Source organism: Orbicella faveolata, unplaced genomic scaffold, assembly GCF_042242905.1.
Source record: "Orbicella faveolata isolate gen_17 unplaced genomic scaffold, um_ofav_v1 contig_12, whole genome shotgun sequence".
NCBI lineage: Eukaryota > Metazoa > Cnidaria > Anthozoa > Scleractinia > Merulinidae > Orbicella > Orbicella faveolata.
In genome coordinates this window covers 14833209-14851973 of record NW_028301539.1, presented here as the reverse complement: position 1 = coordinate 14851973, position 18765 = coordinate 14833209, and the positions used below count along the sequence as shown (strand labels likewise).

The window sequence follows — 18765 nt, the reverse complement described above, 5'->3', positions numbered from 1 at the left end:
AGCAGAAACAAGGCGAGCTGCTTTTTGTGGACGGCAGCGCTCTTGCTCTCGGCTACACGGCTTTTCCTTTTCTTTAAAAATGCTTGCATTTTTAGTTCGAATAAACGCCTTGCTTCCACATATGGACGTCAAGCTTGCCAAAGTCTACTACAGCCCTCAGGGCTATCGGAAAGGCGTTGCTGCCATCCAAAAATTAGCGGATGCTGCACAAGTCCCTGAAGAAAGCGCTACGCAGTGGCTCATCAAACAAGCACTTTGGCAGATCTATCTCCCTGCGCTGTGCTACATTTCTCGCCCCAAATTCGATGTATTGGTGCCTAATGCGGTCCACCAGGCAGACCTTCTTTTTCTGCCTCACGACAAGCTTCCTTGTGGGCATAAAATTTACAAATGCGCACTGACTGCTGTTGGCCTTCTGGCCAGCGGTTGACTGCATGGGTCAAAAGGCCCTCCGATGTTGCTGCTGCTGTGAACGGCGAGGTCACTAGTTTTATCGGGAAAAAAACAGCTGTCGCAATCAAAGAGAAATCTGTCACCTCCAAACCCTCTACAAAGTATTCCAGACCTGTTGGCTTGAAAGAAGAAAAGCTCTCCCCACTCATCAATGTAAGATATTTGTATCAGCCTAGGGAACTTGAAGGGAAGACTAAAAGGGCCACAGATCCAGTCTGGTCTTTAAAAGTATACCATCTTGAAAGAGCTGTGACTAAACCAAATGAGCTTGTTGTCTCTTATTTGTCTGTAGGGCCTAAGCGCAGCTTTGTTTGCGAAGAGCTGTTGGTTGTGCCGCCAAATACACAGCTTCCGCCCAAAAAAGTCTGTGCCTGATGATGTCTTTGTGCCCATATGCCAGTGTGTGCACACTGTCGTCTGGTATCCACTGCTACGTGTCAAACTCTGACAGTGTGACCTTGTCCACACGCATGCCATAGATCTCGTGGCCCTCGCTTTGCAAGATGTTCATCCCGTGCCAGAACTGCTTTTTCTCAAACAGTGCCTCTTTGTATTGCTCATGCTGGATCTATATTTCTACCACGTTCTTTTTTACTCCCTTGGCTTTCTTGACATTTTTTCTTTTTCTTCTTTGATCAAATACATTTTTGACCGTATAGCCACTGCTTCATCAATCACCCTTCCTGCACACTCATCTTTCATCTTCCCCAGCACTTTTTTGTTTTTGCTGCTGTAGAGCAGGTGCTCTTTGGGATAATTGCTTGTATCATACAGGACGAGGTCTTCTGCTATGTCTCTGTAGACGTCGTCCATCTCGATTTCCATGAGTAGGCTGTAAGTGTCTGTGTAAATCAACTCGCACTTGGGGCCGTACCGGGCTTTAATCTGGTTGTAGAAGAAGTCGTACATCAAAATCCTGCTTGCCTCTAAGATCGTCATGCCGGAGTATATTGGCTTCTCCAAGAGCAGCCGCATTTTGTGCATGTGGATGCCTGCCAGTTTGTTTCCAAATATCTTGTACCTTGCATACGAGGGGCTGGCCACCAGGTGGCGGATATTGTTGGTCTCCCAGCTGCGGACGATCTTCACGTTGATGGGGTTTCTCAGGTTTTCCATCATTTTGCTGAACACCAAGCTGTTCATCAGTTTGTAGAAGTTGGTCTCGAGTTTGCTCTTCGCTTCTTTCCTGAACTCCGTGTTGATCTGGATGTAGGGCTCCATTCATGGCTCCTGGTCGAACTCCATCACTCGGTGGCCCTTTTTCAAATGCATCCTCTGGCTGAGATAAAACTGCAGGTGCTTTTGTCCTCCAGCGTGAGTACAAGTTTCTCGCTGTTCACGAAGGCAAGTCAAGACCCAGATCATCCATCATTCTTTTTTGATATTCTGACATCTTCTCCACCCCTATTGCCTTTTTCTGTGGCACAAGAGGATAGCTGTCGTGGGCTTTGTGGAGTTCCTCTGGATACTCCAAGTCCACCTCCAAGACCCACCCTTTCTTTGAGTTTTCTTTCACTTTCATGACTTGCTCTTGCATGGGCATCACTCTCTTCCACTTGAACCCTCCTTTGGGCAGCGGCACTCTCATTGCCAAGCCGTACAGGTTGTTCGCGTCCAGGTATGTGATGAATTTAGAAGGCTTGGTGGGGTCGTAGCTGGTGGCCCGTGGGTTGTTGGTCTTTGCATACTGCTTGCGCACCATCAAGATGCCGCCCCACATGCCTTTTTTGATGAACAGATGCATGTCCATGTCGGTCAAAAGCTCTAGCTCTACAGCGGTCTTTTTCAGCAGTGCATCCCAGCTCAGAACGGGGCTGTGTAACAATGTGCTGGATCTAGCTCGCACCTTCCCATACAGACTTTTTGGAAGTTTTTGAACATGTCTGCCAGCAGCACGACGTCGGTATTCACATATAGATCGTGATAGTTGCCGAGGGTTTTGAATCCGAACTCGGCTCAGACCTTCTTCGCATGGGCGTACTCTTCGTTGGTTATCCCTTTCCCCGCCAGCTTTGAGAAGAACTCTTCTTTGGCCAGGAGCTCTGTCTCAGCGAACTTTTTAAAGCTGTCCATGTATTCGTAAAGATAAATCCCTTTCTTCAGGAGCAGCTTCCTCTTTTCAATGTCTCTGTAAGTTTTTTCTGTTATTTTCATGTCTTCTGGTGCGCTGCCCTTCACCAGCACATCTAAGCTGCTCATCATAAAATTTAAGCTGTCTATGAACTTCAGGTTTCCAAGTGAAAAGGAGATGTATTTTTCTGTGCTGTTTGGGATACAGCTTATTTCCCCCTGCACCTGTGCCGTGGCCTCCATCAGGAGGTGTCTGTTGTACCCTTGCAGGTTGTGGAAGACTACTGGGATCAGTGTCTTTTTGGAGTTCAAGTGTAGCTTGAAGTTGCAGGCTTATGCACCCCCCCCCCAATATTTCCCTGTGATGTGGCAGTGGTCTTTCACTGAGTCTTTGTAGTTGTTCAGCAACAGCAGCACTTTGCAACATATGCAGTCTTTGTTCTCTTTTTGGGCCCTTTGGGCTATCTCTCTCTCAGAGGCCCCACAAACCCCTTCCTGGCCTGGTATAGCACCTATTGTGGCTTTGACCGTGGTACTTGCGGGTGTTGTGGTTGTACACATCAAATGAGTCTCAGAACTCTGCCTTTACCAGACTTTCGTTGCAGATGTGGATTCGGTCATGCTGTTGTGTCGGTGGCGGTCTTCCAACATCATCACGAGTGGCTTTTTGTTGGCCAGCTTGGCCCTCATCAGCTTTTCATCGTTCAGGAGGCTCACCAAGAACTTGTACACTGCGTCTTTCCCACGGCACACGAACGGGCCGTGCGTCTGGCTGTCGCTTTTCGCGATTATGTACGAAAAGCCGCAGGGCTCGTGGACCTCTGTTTTGATTGTTGCCTGACCTTTTTTCACACAGCCGTGGATCTTCTTTAGCAACGATTCAAAGTCGGCATACACCATGAATGGAGCTTTCATCTGCCCATGGTGGTTCTTGAACTTGACTTTGTTTTTGCCCTCTTTGGGCAACTCTGTCCTCGTTGGCCTTTTCAGCTGCCCCATGCATTCGGGTTTGTGCCTTTCCAGCAGCTCCTTTCTTGAGTTCCGTGCAAGCAGCATTCGCAGAAATGTTTGCCCTTGTTGTGCCTATTTTGGATGTACAAGAGAGCATTTAACCTTTTCACATAGCTGTAGTGCCCATATATCAGCATCAAGTTGATCCTCGTAATGCTGCCCTATTTTTCGTTTAGTCTATGCACGATCACGCAGTCTTTTTCCAAGCCAAACACGTTTATGACCAAAAGCGGGTTTTATTTTTTAAGGTTTATTAATCTGTGATACGGGCATCTGAAAGTCTATTTCTGTGAAATTCAACGCGTCTTCTGTGGGATATCTTGACGTTCTTGTCACATTTTGGCCATCTGCCGGTGGAAATAATGCTGCTCGTAAAGCCCATCTCAAGCACTGGTTGTCTCGGTTTTGGACATTGATGACTGCTTTTTTTTGTAGCTTTTGGGGGAGCAGAATGTAGCTGCCCCCTCAGAATGGCTGGTATTGAGCGACATTGATGAATGCTTCCAAGACATCTTCCACAATCCAGCCTGATCCTCTTTGAGACCAGGCTTCTATTTCACCTTTGACTTCATTGATGAATCGGCAAAATACGCTATTCACTGCTGTCATGTTGTTTCTGCGTAAAACCGCAGGGTCTCTTTGTTTGAAATAGTGCTCCATTTCTTGTTTTTCACCATCTCTAGCTTTCGAAAACTTAACATTAAGCGCAAACTGTGTTTTGACGCATTTTAGGGTTTGGATTTCATTTTCTATCACTTCGCTTGACTTCTTGATTTCGTTTTTTGTGGGAATTTCAGAGGGTCCGCTTTGAATTTATAGGCTTCTGGAACTTTCATTTTCCACACACGAAGCCATTCACTAAAGTTTGTTCTTACCAACTCAAAATCAAAAGCCCTCCTGGGTCTGATAGGGGGCCTTAGCCGTGCATTTTCTTCACCTGAAATCGGTCCGTAGAACATCTCTATCATGTCAGATGAAAATCCTGACGCAGCCATGGTTGCTTTATACCAAGGCAGACAGCTTGTTCAATTGGAAAATAATCCTAGATCAATAATCGCACGGACAGTTAACATGCATGAATAAGGGGGGTTCTGGACTCAAAGAACTTGGGCTCCAAGGCGCTGAGCAAAGCGAGGCATCTTATAAGGCTGAGATTTGTTTGATCCAGAACCCCCCTGATACATGTGTGTTCATATTTTGTAACGTCTAGTCCCCAGAGAAACACTGAAACTTACTGACAAGAGCTAGACTTGTAATAATGACCAGATCAATGTACAAGAACTGCCAGTCACTAAGGTTTGAAGAAATCTGTTCAGATGAAAATTGATGTAGTGTTTAGAAATAAAACAATGGTGTATTGTAACACATGAAAACAATAATTATGCTTTACAAAGCACTTATCTAGGTTTGGGTGATTATCTTCTTTTCCTTTACTGGTAAAACATCACCTTAAGAGTCCCTGTCCATAAATATGGAAAATAACTCGGCAAGGGTCGAAAATTTGATTTCGTTCATATTTTTACTGTAGATAGGCTAGGGCATGATAAAAACTACTGGATAGTTTTTTTGGCAAAATATCCTTTTATTTCAAAGAAATATGCAAATTACCAAATTCCGTTAAGATCGCCATTTTATTAAACAAATTTGAGAGCCTTGCATGAAAAACGGTATCATTCTTCCGTCTTTAAAACACTCAAATATTTTTGTGTAATGTTTAATTGTGTACTGGGTTGATTTTAGGGAATGTTGCGGTTTTTGCTGGATGCAAAAATAATTAAACTTCGAGGACATGTATTTCATTCACTTAAAAGGACTTCGTAAAAATAATTGATTTTCACCATGTGCAAAACCTTCAAATGGATTAAGCTTCTGGTGGTTGAATCGCAGAAGGATGGTCTACAGATTCCTGTAAAAATTTCTTTGGGCAAATGATTGTGAGCGACGCGAGAGCTTTTCAAAGTACGTTAAAAATGCAGATATTTGACCATCTGTCATCAAATTTCAATTTACAGGGTTAGACATATATTTTAGCATGTGCCACAGGTCTTGAGCTATATTAAGTTGAAATAGACACAGAGTTGATAATTTCGAAATGTTCTGACCTTATTTGCTGTAAAAGGCAGGTCCAAACGCCAATTTGACGTGTTCCTGTCACCATTGGTCGCACATAAAGCAGAAGTTTGCTTTTGTTTACACAACGTCCGATGTGCATTGCCAACTGTCAACTTATTTAATGGTTGAATACTATGATTCTGACTCTTTCGACAAATATGATTACCACTGCATCTAAGTCAAAAATGGCTAGGTGATTTGTAGATAGTTGCTTGCTTTGCACTACACCAAAATATTATGTTTGATCATCGTTTGATCTATTGCTGCTTGAATCCTTGCTTGCAGTGGTTCCTCAGTTGTTTGTTCGTCACGCAATGCTGTCATCCCATTTTAGGGGGTGGGGGTAGGACAATTTCTATCCTAATAAGTAAGGCTCTGTAAGGCTTGGAACCACAGGGAGCACACAATCATGTTGAGTAGGAAGAGATTAAATTAAGCAATGAAAAGAATGAATAGTTAACCATTGCCTGTGTTGTCATCTTTTACTAGACCACAGCTACCTACATGCCCTGCATAATACTGTAATGCTAAACTCGTACTTAGGTCTTTTTGCGCTGTCCAATTATTTTTGGTTTACATGTAATACAGTGGGCTACCCTCAGGGAAATGGGAGGTGGCCGCTTAATAGGGGTTGGCCGCTTAATAGAGGTTGGTGTACCTTGAATATCTTTTCACCATCGGGTTATAAATTTCTTAGTGAACAAGGACTTAATTCAAGATAATCATTATAGACGTCATCCTCGGAGACCCAGATGTAGTTAGTGGAAGCGGGAAAAGTCTAAATGGGTGAGAAAAAAGTTCGGGCGAAGACCCATTTAGACTTTTTCCCCGCTCTCACTAACTGCCCCTGGGTCTCCGAGAGTGACATCTATCATGATTGTCTTGAATTGACTCCATGTTAACTAAGAAATTTAGCTAAATTTATAATCCGATAGTGAAAAGATATTTGAGGTACACCAACCTCTATTAAGCAGCCAACCCCTATTAAGCAGCCACCTCCCATTTACCCGAGGGTAGCCCACTGTATTATATGTAAACCAAAAATAATTGCACAGCACGAAAAGACCTAGGTACGAGTCTAGCGTTACAGTATTACCGCAGGGCATGTAGGTAGCTGTGGTCTAGTAAAAGATGACAACACGGGCAATGGTTAACTATTCATTCTTTTCATTGCTTAATTTAATCTCTTCCTACTCAACATGATTGTGTGCTCCCTGTGGTTCCAAGCTTTATGGAGCCTTATTTATTAGGATAGAAATTGTCCTACCCCTACCCCCTAAAATGGGATGACAGCATTGCGTGACGAACAAAAAAGGAACTGCTGCAAGCAAGGATTCAAGCAGCAATAGTTCAAACGATGATCAAACGCAATATTTTGGTGTAGTGCAAAGCAAGCAACTACCTACAAATCACATGGCCGTTTTTGACTTAGATACAGTGGTGATCATATTTGTCAAAAGAGAGTCATACATTCATGGTATTCGACCATTAAATAAGTTGACAGTTGGCGATGCACATCTGACGTTGTGTAAACAAAAGCAAACTTCTGCTTTATGTGTGACGAATGGTGACAGAAACAAGTCAAATCCGCTTTTGGATCTGCTTTTTACAGCAAATAAGGTTAGAACATTTCAAAATTATCAACTGTGTCTATTTCAACTTAATATAGCTCAAGACATGTGGTGCGTGCTAAAATATATGTCTAACCCTGTAAATTGAAATTTGACGACGGATGGTTAAATATCTGCATTTTTAACGTACTTTGAAAAGCTCTTGCCTCGCTCACAATCGTTTGCCCAAAGAAATTTTTACAGGAATCTGTAGACCATCCTTCTGCGATTCAACCACCAGAAGCTTAACCATTTGAAGGTTTCGCACATGGTGAAAATCAATTATTTTTACGAAGTCCTTTTAAGTGAATGAAATACATGTCTTCGAAATTTAATTATTTTGCAGCCAAAAAGACAATGCAGCATTCCCTAAAATCAACCCAGTACACAATTAAACATTGCACAAAAATATTTGAGTGTTTTAAAGATGGAAGAATGATATGGTTTTGCATGCGAGGCTCTCAAACTCGTTTGATAAAATGGTGCGTCAAATGACGATCTTAACAGAATTTGGTAATTTGCATATTTCTTTGAAATAAAGGGATATCTTGCCCAAAAAACTATCCAGTAGTTTTTGTCATGCCCTAGCCTATCTACCATAGGAATATGAGCAAAATAAAATTTTCGACCCTTGCCGCGAAATTAAGAATTTGTCTCATTTTTACAGGCAGGCACTCTTAACATCTTTTAATGGCTCCAACATGGTTTAATCTGCTCCAATCGATATAGCAATTCTTAAACTTGCAACACAAATAATTATCCAATGAAGTCTTAACTAAATTCTGCACTCCAAGCAAATGTTGCAGGGGGAAAGCATAATTTGATGGCTGTTATTCATAATGGGGGATGGGTTTACTAGGCCCCATTTATGTAATCTTGGGTATCCGAGACAACCCTCCCCCAACTTACCCTGGCTGAGGTGACCTTTCACTTATTTCTTTGCAAAATTCAACCAACCGTTTACATGAGGATTGGAAACCTTTCTTGGGAGGTGCGACAACTCAGGTGGGTGAGTTGTCTTGCCTTAGCAGGTAGGGTAACCCTGGCAAGTGGGACAACTTTTATTCATATAAACACTTTGGCTTGTCTAACCGGGACAACTCTCGGCATGGCGAGTGTCACGTAATACCTAGGTTCAGAATTTTAAAGCAGAAATTCGTATCAAAGAAGTAAAAATTAACTCAGCAAAACCCACCTTGATTGAATGACCAAGGGGAACTCAAAGGAAGAGGGATATTTGCACATTTGATTATTCAATAAGGGCTGTGAATAATCATGCAGTGTCAACTTTGACTCAGCCTACAGAGTCAATGTTTTCACAGATAAACGCTCGATAAAGTTGCCTTGGGGACAGGGTTGTCTTGGCTACCTAAGACTACATAAATGGGGCTGTATAACAAAAAGGTATTCCAGTAGCTAGGCTGCATTTAATTAAAAGGAGTGCTAATTGAAAAATACACATCAAAGAATAATTATGTAGTAATTCATCATAATGGTGTTTACATATGCTAATAAAGATATGACACTGTAACCAACTACTGAACACACAATCAAAATTTTGTACCATAAATCATGTAACATGCATATGTTGGGCAAAGCCTTGATATATTTAACAATAATTATTCACTGAAGGCAAAGTGAAGGTATCCGGTCGTTTCGCCAACGAGTCGTTTCACCAACGTCTCATTCGCCAACGTCCTAAGTCGCTTTGCCAACGTCCTACTAGTCAATTCGCCAACGTCTAAATAAAAGTTTAAAGTTTACCTTCACTTGTGTCTGTTGTCATTTATTTAATTCCCTTACCTAGAGTTATTTTCCATGCAAGAGCTTGTAAGTATTTGATACTATATACTGTAATAAAATTGCTGTTATTTACTTGACATTCCATTTTATTTCTAACTCGATTATAAGGCTGGAAAATGAAAACAAACTCTGTTTGCTTTTGAAGAAGGAAAAGATATAATGTTAATTTACATCGTAATGCATTATCCGCGAATTGGAAGCCATCAAACTTTTGGAAGCCATCGGACTTTGGTATTCAACAGTCAATTTTCACCGTGAAAATTACCGCGATGTAGCGCCTACGAGCCGGCTTGTGAAACTATCAGAAACAGGCAAATTGATCTTAAGTCAGTCAAGCGAAACTGGCAGTGACTTAAAATTTCTTGACCCAAGGATCACCCAAGGAACAGGATTGCATTCCAAACATCAATAAGCAGCTTTTTTTTTTCGTTAGTATTGGATATATGACGTTGGCAAATTGACCGGTAGGACATTGGCGAAACGACTTAGGACATTCTTCGGTTGGCGAATCGACCTAAGACGTTGGCGAATGAGTCGTTGGCGAAACAACAGCAATTCAAAGTGAACATTGGTGAATATCTATCCAAGTCAAAATTGAGTTATTGTTGGTTTTGCACAGACTTATTTTCAGATAGAAACTATGGGCAACTCTGAAATAGCCTATTATATATATTCCAACCTGCATACATAGGAGTTAATGTGTATTGTAAATTTATTCCATAAAGTATAAGGTCACTGAAATGAAATAACCTTAAAAAGCCATGGAGTATTTAATTTTACTTACAGAATAAAGTAAGAGCACAGAAACAAACTGCACAATGCTATAAAGAGCCATGTACTTGAATATTCCAAATGAAGTTACCAAAGCCGCTCTGCCTTCTCTGAGACAAAGATGGAAAATCCAGTTACATCATTTGTGTTGAACACAGTTACATAGTATTGGTGGTCTAATCCTGAGGAAATTCAAATGACAAAGGCCTGGCAGCCATGTTGGATGACGTAAGTGAAAAAGTTAGTTAGAAATCTCTTGTTAATGTCATCCAATATGGTGAAGATGACATCATGTGAAAACTGATATTACAAAATGCTTGGTAGTTAAGTAATAATACACAAGGATGTTCAGGATTTAATGTAGGCCTAAAATTAACATCAACTTTAAATTTAGTCTAAAGCTATTAAAAACAGTATTAAAAGGGTTTCAACAAAACGGTGATTCCCGGTCAGCTGACCCCCTACTGACCCCCTATAAAATCAAAGGAAAAAAACTATCAGAACTATCAATGGGACCAATTCAAGTTCACAAATAAATTGAGCTCACTTCCAAGATAGCAGATGCATTGCAGATTTCCAACTCTTCCCCTTTGTTTGGAAGTGCAGGTTTTGTTTACCAAAAATCAAGTACAGAATAAGTTGGAATATCATCAACAATGGTATTTGCATCCATTAGAAAGTTAGGCAATGAAAGTAACAAAGAAACTTTGGCAAAAAAACACACTCGTGATTGACCATGGGGCGTGGGCTACACAAACACACGATACATAAACATCAACCATAGGTCGATTTTTGCATTGTTGTTCTGGTCTCTTGCCAATTTTCCCCAAGCCAGTATTCGGATATTCGGATAACTTCCTTCTTGATACACAAGGTCATCAAAAAGACCACCAATTCTCAAGTGACTCAACCTCATTTAATCAACACTATCTTAAAACCAAGTGTAAATAATGGACTTGTAATAATAACACAGCCATCTACAACTATAAACAAACAACAAGGCACTGACCTTCTTTAAAAAGGAGCCTACAGTATATTCCTAATGTTTAAAAAGATAGCTGTTATTACAGTTGAGACTGTGGTCCAACATTCTTTTGTTTAAAAAGGCATACAAACGAGGTGAACGGGTCAATACAAAGCAGAATTGACCCTTTCGCCTCATTTGTATGTCAAACCGCTGAAAACTGTAATAACAGCTATTCATCAGTCATTATTTCTCTTGATTCTACAGAGGGTGGTGACAGTTTTCATTGGGTATTTGTAAAGGGTTGGTTATTAACTAATTTAAATGCAATCTTTTTTGTTGTAAAACTTCATCCTTAAATCACTTGTGTGACCTCCGGTCAGATGTATAGTTTGCCTGTCGCCTGCAAACATGTTCCTTTGCCAGCATTTCTTTGTTACTTTAATTGCTTAATTACCATACTTGATGATATTTCAACTTATTCTGTACTTGATTTTCTGCAAACAAACCTCCACTTACAATTAAAGGAAAAGAGAGTCAGAAATCTGCAAGGCATCTGCCATCTAACAAATTTCAGATAAGCTCAATTTGATAAACTTGGACCAGTCCCCTTGATAGTTTTGGGCTCTTTTAAATTTTCTTTTTCCCACCAATTTTACAGGGCGCTGGGGGGTCAGTAAGGAGATGAGTCTTTTGTTGAAACCTGTTTTAAGACAAAAATAAAAGTATTCCATTCCAAATGTGAGCCATACCAATAATAACTGCTACCGGTAGTTGGGAAATTCAGTAGACTAACAGAGCACACAATCAAAACCTAGACAAGTTAGCACATTACTCTGCACCTTTGTTATCTTCAATTAAACTTTTAAACTTTCACTTGAACAAGTGACATTTTAACCCAATGCATTACGTCCTCTTAAATTACGCTAAATCTGGCTCAACATACAAGAATTAGCCTTTCACTTGGTAAAATGATAATTGATGTTTTGAAAAAGGCTGGGCACTTCAAACTTAACATGTCACCTTGACAAGAAACCCCTCACTTTGGTAAGTAGGAATGAAAAGCAATTGAGTGCCATTACAAAATTCAAATATGAAACAGTTCACTCCTTACTGCCTAACCTGTTGCAGACATTCAGTAAGTTAGGGAGTAGTGCAAAAAAAGTCAGAAAATACAGGCCAGGGATTAGGAGAAAGGAGATTTCTGTACCACACTCCTCCCTTTTGTTCATAAATTGTTTAATCAACACGGTGACCAGTGAAAGCACATGGTCCCAACATGCACTGGATACAAGAAACACAAACAAGGACTTATATGGGCAAAACCCTTCACCTACTTATATGCGCACAACCCTTCCCAGTACAATCAAGTGAACTGATTAACACATATAATGTTTGGACCTGTGAATATATGTGCCCTCCCCCTTTACTTTGGTACAGGCCTCATTGACCTGGTTGAATCTAACACTTGTCTTAAAGAGTTAAAATCGATAATAGACTTTTAGGGTTAGTACATATTGACTCCGTAAAGAAGCACTTCACCCAAAAGGTTGGTCAGCATTAAAGAGTGAATAAAAACAGTATCATGATCAGGCTCATAACATGTAATTACTGATAATCTAAGTAAATGTATCTCTAGTAGTTTAAATGGTTAAAACGAATTCAATCTCAATACCAAAGCACCACTAACATACACTCTGTGCTAAGTGGTGACTTGGATATAACTACCCATCAATTCCACAACACAGTGACAATTTAATCAAATTTTAATACACTCACCTTATTATAGTAGGCACACATTCAATATTTGGAATCTAAATAAACAAGCAACATCTTACTGATCGAGTTACAGCTAGTGAGAAAAAAATCAAATTGGGAGGAACAGCAATTGTAAAAATTTCATTTGTAACAATCGCTAATATTGCCAAAGTGTGTATGTCTTATGGACAAAGCATTAGGTGGGTCCCTGCCATTATAATAAAATTAAAGCTTAAGGAATGACACGGTAAAGTTTACCTCAACAGTTATTGTGTACCTCAACATACACTTATACCAAATAATTGACTTTGAAAAATTTTTTGGGCTGCAAAGTTGTTTTTCTGTCTCAGTAGCAGCACTTCTTTTTGACATGGAGCAAGTGCACCTGCTGCCTTTGTGGTATGCAGTAATGACAGTCTTGTAATTTGAACCACTTGTGCTTATCTCCTTACTTGATGTTGCAAAGTGAATATAGCTAAAATAACATTTAAAGTGACAACCAAACCTTCGAAGTAAATGGCGAGGCAACAGAAGCTTCAGCTTGCGATAGTGAAATCCCTGCATGTGCCACCTTGAGAGCCTATAACACACAGGATTATGTCAACCATCAATAAAACATTTCTGCCTTTAGAAAAGTGTCATAAGAGGCCTATTGGTTATTTTCTACCACCTGTGAGTGAAGTCATGTGCAACAGTACCGCTCTGATTTGCAGTAACACTTTGAATAACTGATCAATCAGGACGTCAGTAATACCCACTTCCCACATAATCAAGACGTGACGTACACATAATTAACAAGAATTATTTACTCTCTCAAACCAAATATTGCATTTATTGTGGAAAAAAGAAGGGCATATTTTGGAAACAGAGTGCTTGTTCTTTTCTGAAAGAAGCAACACGAGAATTACATGAAACAGATGGGATATCTCTCATTTGAGAGAATTGTGTCCTGACATGAAATTACAGACACCTAGAAGAGTAGCTCTCTTTTGTGAGCAGTTTCGAAGGAATATGAGCCATGAAAGAGGAGTATAATCCATGGGTAAGCTTTATGTAGTCTGGTGGCACTGTAATTATAACATAATATATAGACACTTATTGGCCTAGGAAGTATTCTGTAACAGGAGTGCTCATTAGTGCAGAGACAACACAACTGAAGGAAGCACTTCCTACAAAGAGGAAACTTGTTTGGAAAAATGTACTGAATGGAAGTGTGGTTCGATTTTACCCTTGGTACAATTTTTGGATTTTCCATTGTTCTGGAATATGGTCAATATGGTAATATATTATAATGCATACAATACCAAAAATACCAAATTGTGGGAAGAGTGATATTAAGAGGTAGCCTTTAGTTCATGAACATAAATTGTTTCTCAGGAAAGCTGGAAAGAAAAGAATATCCTTGTGATAAGAATTTGTTTTGCAGAAAAAAGATTACACTGGAGTTTGGAAAATGCAAAAAAGAACATTGCATGGAAATATCCCAGGACATTGTGCAGATGCCCTTAGCTGAGAAAGGGGTCCTACTCTGCCTCCTAAACAGAACTGAATTTGCAAGAAAACTATGCAACTCTTTTGTTTAACACAAAAAACTAATTGCAAGCTCCAACAAGATCATTACAACTACTTTGAGCATCGGAATAACAGGTTAGAAGATTTGTTACACCCAGAGTAAAATTCAAATTTTATGTTTTTCTTTTTTTGCTGATATCAATTTTTGAAACCTAGCTTGAATAGAGTATGTCTAATGGCTTATGTGAACAGAGAGCATAGTAGATGTCATGAAGTTTTATGACTTCTTCTTCTGCTCTCTGCCAATAAAATCACACAATCCATTCCATGCCATGAAATTGAATATGGCTTCACCTGAAGAAAATCAAAGATTAAAAGATAATACCAGAAGGCAATAATTCAAGACATACCAATTCAACTGGTCAAGCCATTAAAATACCACTTTGAGCAAAATGTTCGAATTCATACTAGCAACAGATCATCCTTCCGGGATAAACTTGCAAATTGGGTAAAGAGGCGTAGTTTGTCTAATCATCCATCTTTTTGTTCATGCTACTAAGAAGCTCCAACAACCATGTGCACTCTCCTCATGAAAAATTGAAGGGGAGGTGTCTGTGTTTTACCACTGATAAAAGTGTTTGGACATTTACACTTAGCTTGCAATAATGGTGATCAGTTGACCCCTGAGTTTGAATGGGCCTCTTGGACCACAAAATGTTAATTAGCAAGAATTTGGGACATCAGACTGCCAATGTAAACAGAATATTATTTCTTGATAAAAAGAACTTAAGGCATCTGTAAATGCCAATAAATACTAACACATGCAAAATATGATGGCATCTAACTAACTGTTAGCCTGTATACATGTACAGCTGCCTGTTCTCCTCAAGAAAAATTGAAGGGGGAGTGTGTTTTACTGTCGATAATCATGTTTGGATTCCTTAGGAAGATGATCAAAACAGGCATTTCAGTTGATCTTACAAATTACAAAGGAACCCACAAGACCCATTTTCTTGGAATGGAGACTTTTGAAATGAAGATGACCGTTTTCTTGTCCATGTATATGTTGTTTCTTTTCAAATTGAACAGGTATATGGCCTTGTTTTAGCATGCAATTTCCGTTAGCTTTTTTTAAGTTAAACTAAAGAGTTGAAACGTTTTCATACAAATGCAGTTTAGTTTAAGAGAGAAATAAACGTGGCAGAGTATTACCCTTTTTTAATATGCACTTGATGATAGGAGAGCTGAAAGACAGTGAAATGTTTTTATTTAACCCATTGACTCCTGAAGCTTTTTGCCAAAAACACATTTTTTGAACACTTTGGAGATTTTCAGCCTGGATATGAGACAAATTAGCTCCAATCTTCTCAGAAAGGCATTTGCAACATGACAGCATGCCTTTCCTTCCACCAGGATTGTGTTTTAGACATTTTTGCTTGGGTATGCCCAGAAATCAAAATTTTGATATTTAAAATTTTTTTTTTTCATCTTTCCTTTGTTTCTTTTGATCTTTTTGCTGCAGTGATTGACCCTCCAATGGGCTTGCTTCCATTTCAAACATTTCTGAGAGAGCATCATCAAGATGGGCAATTTTTACCATGGAGTAGCTACAGTGTAAGTGTAGTTGCAGGAAATTTTGCTGCAAGTTTTTCACTCAAATTTCTGAGCACTTTCGTGCATTTTTCAGGCTCCACTGAGCCGATCATACTGATCTGGGTCTCATTGGAAAGATATCTTAATTTCCTCCTGCAGAACTTGAGTATAGATGAAGCCAATTTGGTCAAAGGTGACGGCGTGAGAAGCGGAACAAAGGCCAATGCTCATTACCGCCAAGAACAGGCAGCATGGGAGTCAATGACTTAAACACATTTGTCATTGTTTTCCCCAAAAGCACCTTAAGGCATATCAAGGAGGATTACAATATTACAATTTTTACTTCATATATTCAGGCTCACACAAACAACAAACAACACACAATTTGTTTTTGTGTCTGAAAATAAGCTATGACATCGTGAAAAAAAACTGTTACCTATCAATCTACTTGAAAAACCTGTCAAAGTAACTATACTAACGGTAGAAAATAATGTCATTCTCTAAGGAGATTCCTCCCCATTTTATTTAGAAAAAAGGACATATTAAGTCACCTACAAGGTCTAACTACCTATCCCACCCCAAGTAAAAACTTAACCAGGACATAGGCATGCAAGGCGTGCAAGAGTTATTTTTTTTTTTGTGAAGTGTCACAGATTTCAGGAGCATTCATGGAGCTGTTTACAGTAATGATTTGGTTAATTTGTTAAGTGTTTTTGGTTGCGATGTACAGCAAGAAAGAAACTGGGAATTTATGATGTACATGCGATGTTACATTAGTCATGGTAAGATAGCTAAATAGTAAGCCATAAAATATTTGACTGAACAAACTACAGTAATCTGACAAGTCTCAAGATTAATGTAGATACCATCTTATTTTCTAAAAGGCAATTTGATTTGTTCTTTGATACAACACACACTGTGATTGGTGTGACACGCACACATGCATAACTCCCTCACTCACCGATCACATAGCCCTTCCAATCCCCAAGAAGAATTTTGCTCAAAAATACTCAAGTTAAATAAGTGACCTTTTTGCATTTTATACGAGTCGTAAGTTTACCCTTTTTACGTAACAAAACACAACACTACTTCATCGAAAATAGAAAGAAAGAGAAAAAAACTCTCTGACACGTTGAAAGTCTGATTCAATTAAATTGCACTTTAACTTGGTGCCATGCAGTCTTCAAAGAACATTTGAGCAGTTTTCATACTTTTTACCTTTAAAAATATGGGACTGAAATGAATGTCATCAAATACAACTATTAAACTGCTACTGCAGAGACGTAAAAACCATCCAGAAATGAAAGCTTCTTTTTTGCTTAAAAATCCTGGAAACAACATACTACTAACTCACGAACTGTTTCAAACCTCAAGGCTCATCTCGTTCATAACTAAAATCCTCAGCCTAACCCACAGAAAATGTCGAAGTAAACCCAATTTATGAATACTTCCTCCTCTTTTATAGAAAAAAAATATGACCGTTCTGAACCCTATCGGGATCAAATCTTCTCACATACCATTTACCTTTACAACAAGAAATTTGATTGGCTGTTTATAGTAGATCCGATCTGATTGGTGCGACATACATACATCTCTCACTCATTCACCCACTCACTCACTCACTCATCCATTGACCCGTCCATAACATACCCGACGTGCCGACTAAGTGGTATTTTTTTAACAAAAAAATAACTCAACAAAAGAATGTAAAAAAATGGAATAAGTAAAAAAAAAAATACCTCTACGGTGGAACCCCATTAATCTGGTCACCAACGGGCCACAAACATCAGGCCGTATTAAGGTGGCTCAAAACATTTTCCAGCACTTTCCAAGACAGATTTTGATGGGTCATTAAAACCACTCTTTATCAGTTGATGCTACAATCATGGTATCAAAAACATGCTTAGCCATTGGGAAATACATTGGTATCATTTTTGTGGCACAATAGGTTACTGTAGGAACAGTATGACCGGCTGAAAATACCCTTTATTACAGTTTTAAGAGCTCATAGTTCAAAAACAGCCTGGTTAAATTTTTTTAAATTTTATCAAATTTTGATAAGCAGGATAAGATGCAACTTTTGGCAAAGTTTTGGCAAAGTTTACAAAAATTCTGTACTTAGGGCTCAGAGCCACCTAAAATTTTCAAAACTTTAGGGTGGTTCTGAACCCCAAGTACAGATATTTTAGAAACTTTGCCAAAAGTTGCGTCTTATTCTGCTAAGCAAAACTTGATAAAATAATTTTTTTACAGTGCCATTTTTGAATTATAGGCCCTTAAAGCTATAATTAAGGGCATTTCAGCAGGTCATACTGTTGCTACAGTAACAATCTGGTTACCAATGATTGGGCAGATTTTTGGGACTTTTTGATACCATGATTGTAGCAACAACTGATAAATGGTGGTTATACTAACCCATCAAAGTCTTGGCAAGTTTTTGAGCTGCCTGAAGGTGGCCAAGCACAGTTTTTGATACCTGTATTTCATTCACCTTTTCTCTAAGACCCTTGAACTTTTGGTTTCCAAAAATAGCAACACCCAAGTTAAAATTTTTTTATAGTTAAGTTGACATATGTGCCATTGCCATGGTAATACAACTACATATAAACAAGCCTTTAAAATAAGTTCTGTTTATTTGCAGAAAATCTAGTCATTAGATTTTTTCATCATTTGCATGCGACAAGCTAATTGCAATTGCAACAATGTTCACAAGTTAAGGCTATTTTAATAATAGACCAGAGAGATTTTTAATTATCCCTTGTTGAAGAACAGCTGGAAAATCTAGAATTTCTTCTGTTCAAAATCAAATTATTTTCAATAATCCAGTTACTTATTTCCTTAAGTGTTTTCTTGATAAATTTTGTTCAAATCTAATGAGTGGTTCTCGAGCAATACCTATATTTCCTGAAGGCTATTCTGCATTCAGTCACAATTTTTGGACCGACTACACATGTACTGCATTTAACTGGGTTCTTTCGCTGACAAAACAAAATCTGAGAATTGCTCGGGTATTTTGCATCATTATTTTTTCTACCATATCTTTCTAATTAAAGACTAAAACCATCAACACACTATGTTCAATTATGAAGGAAAAGAGCAGACAGTGCA

The 18765-nt window shown here is 39.1% G+C and overlaps 1 protein-coding gene and 1 pseudogene across 3 annotated transcripts in view; both read right to left on the bottom strand.

The window, feature by feature from the left end:
• The window catches only part of LOC110040455 (polyamine-transporting ATPase 13A3-like), a 188958-nt gene that overhangs the window by 9161 nt on the left and 161032 nt on the right, over positions 1–18765 (bottom strand). For all 3 annotated transcript variants that reach the window (XM_020745691.2, XM_020745692.2, XM_089282495.1), the window contains 4 exons: positions 13058–13132; positions 12574–12608; positions 9844–9940; positions 4770–4842 (listed from right to left, as the gene is read on the bottom strand). In XM_020745691.2, coding sequence (XP_020601350.2) covers positions 4770–4842; positions 9844–9940; positions 12574–12608; positions 13058–13132 — 280 coding nt within the window. The remainder of the gene's footprint in view (positions 1–4769; positions 4843–9843; positions 9941–12573; positions 12609–13057; positions 13133–18765) is intronic.
• LOC149116812 (uncharacterized) lies at positions 1959–4529 on the bottom strand (annotated as a pseudogene).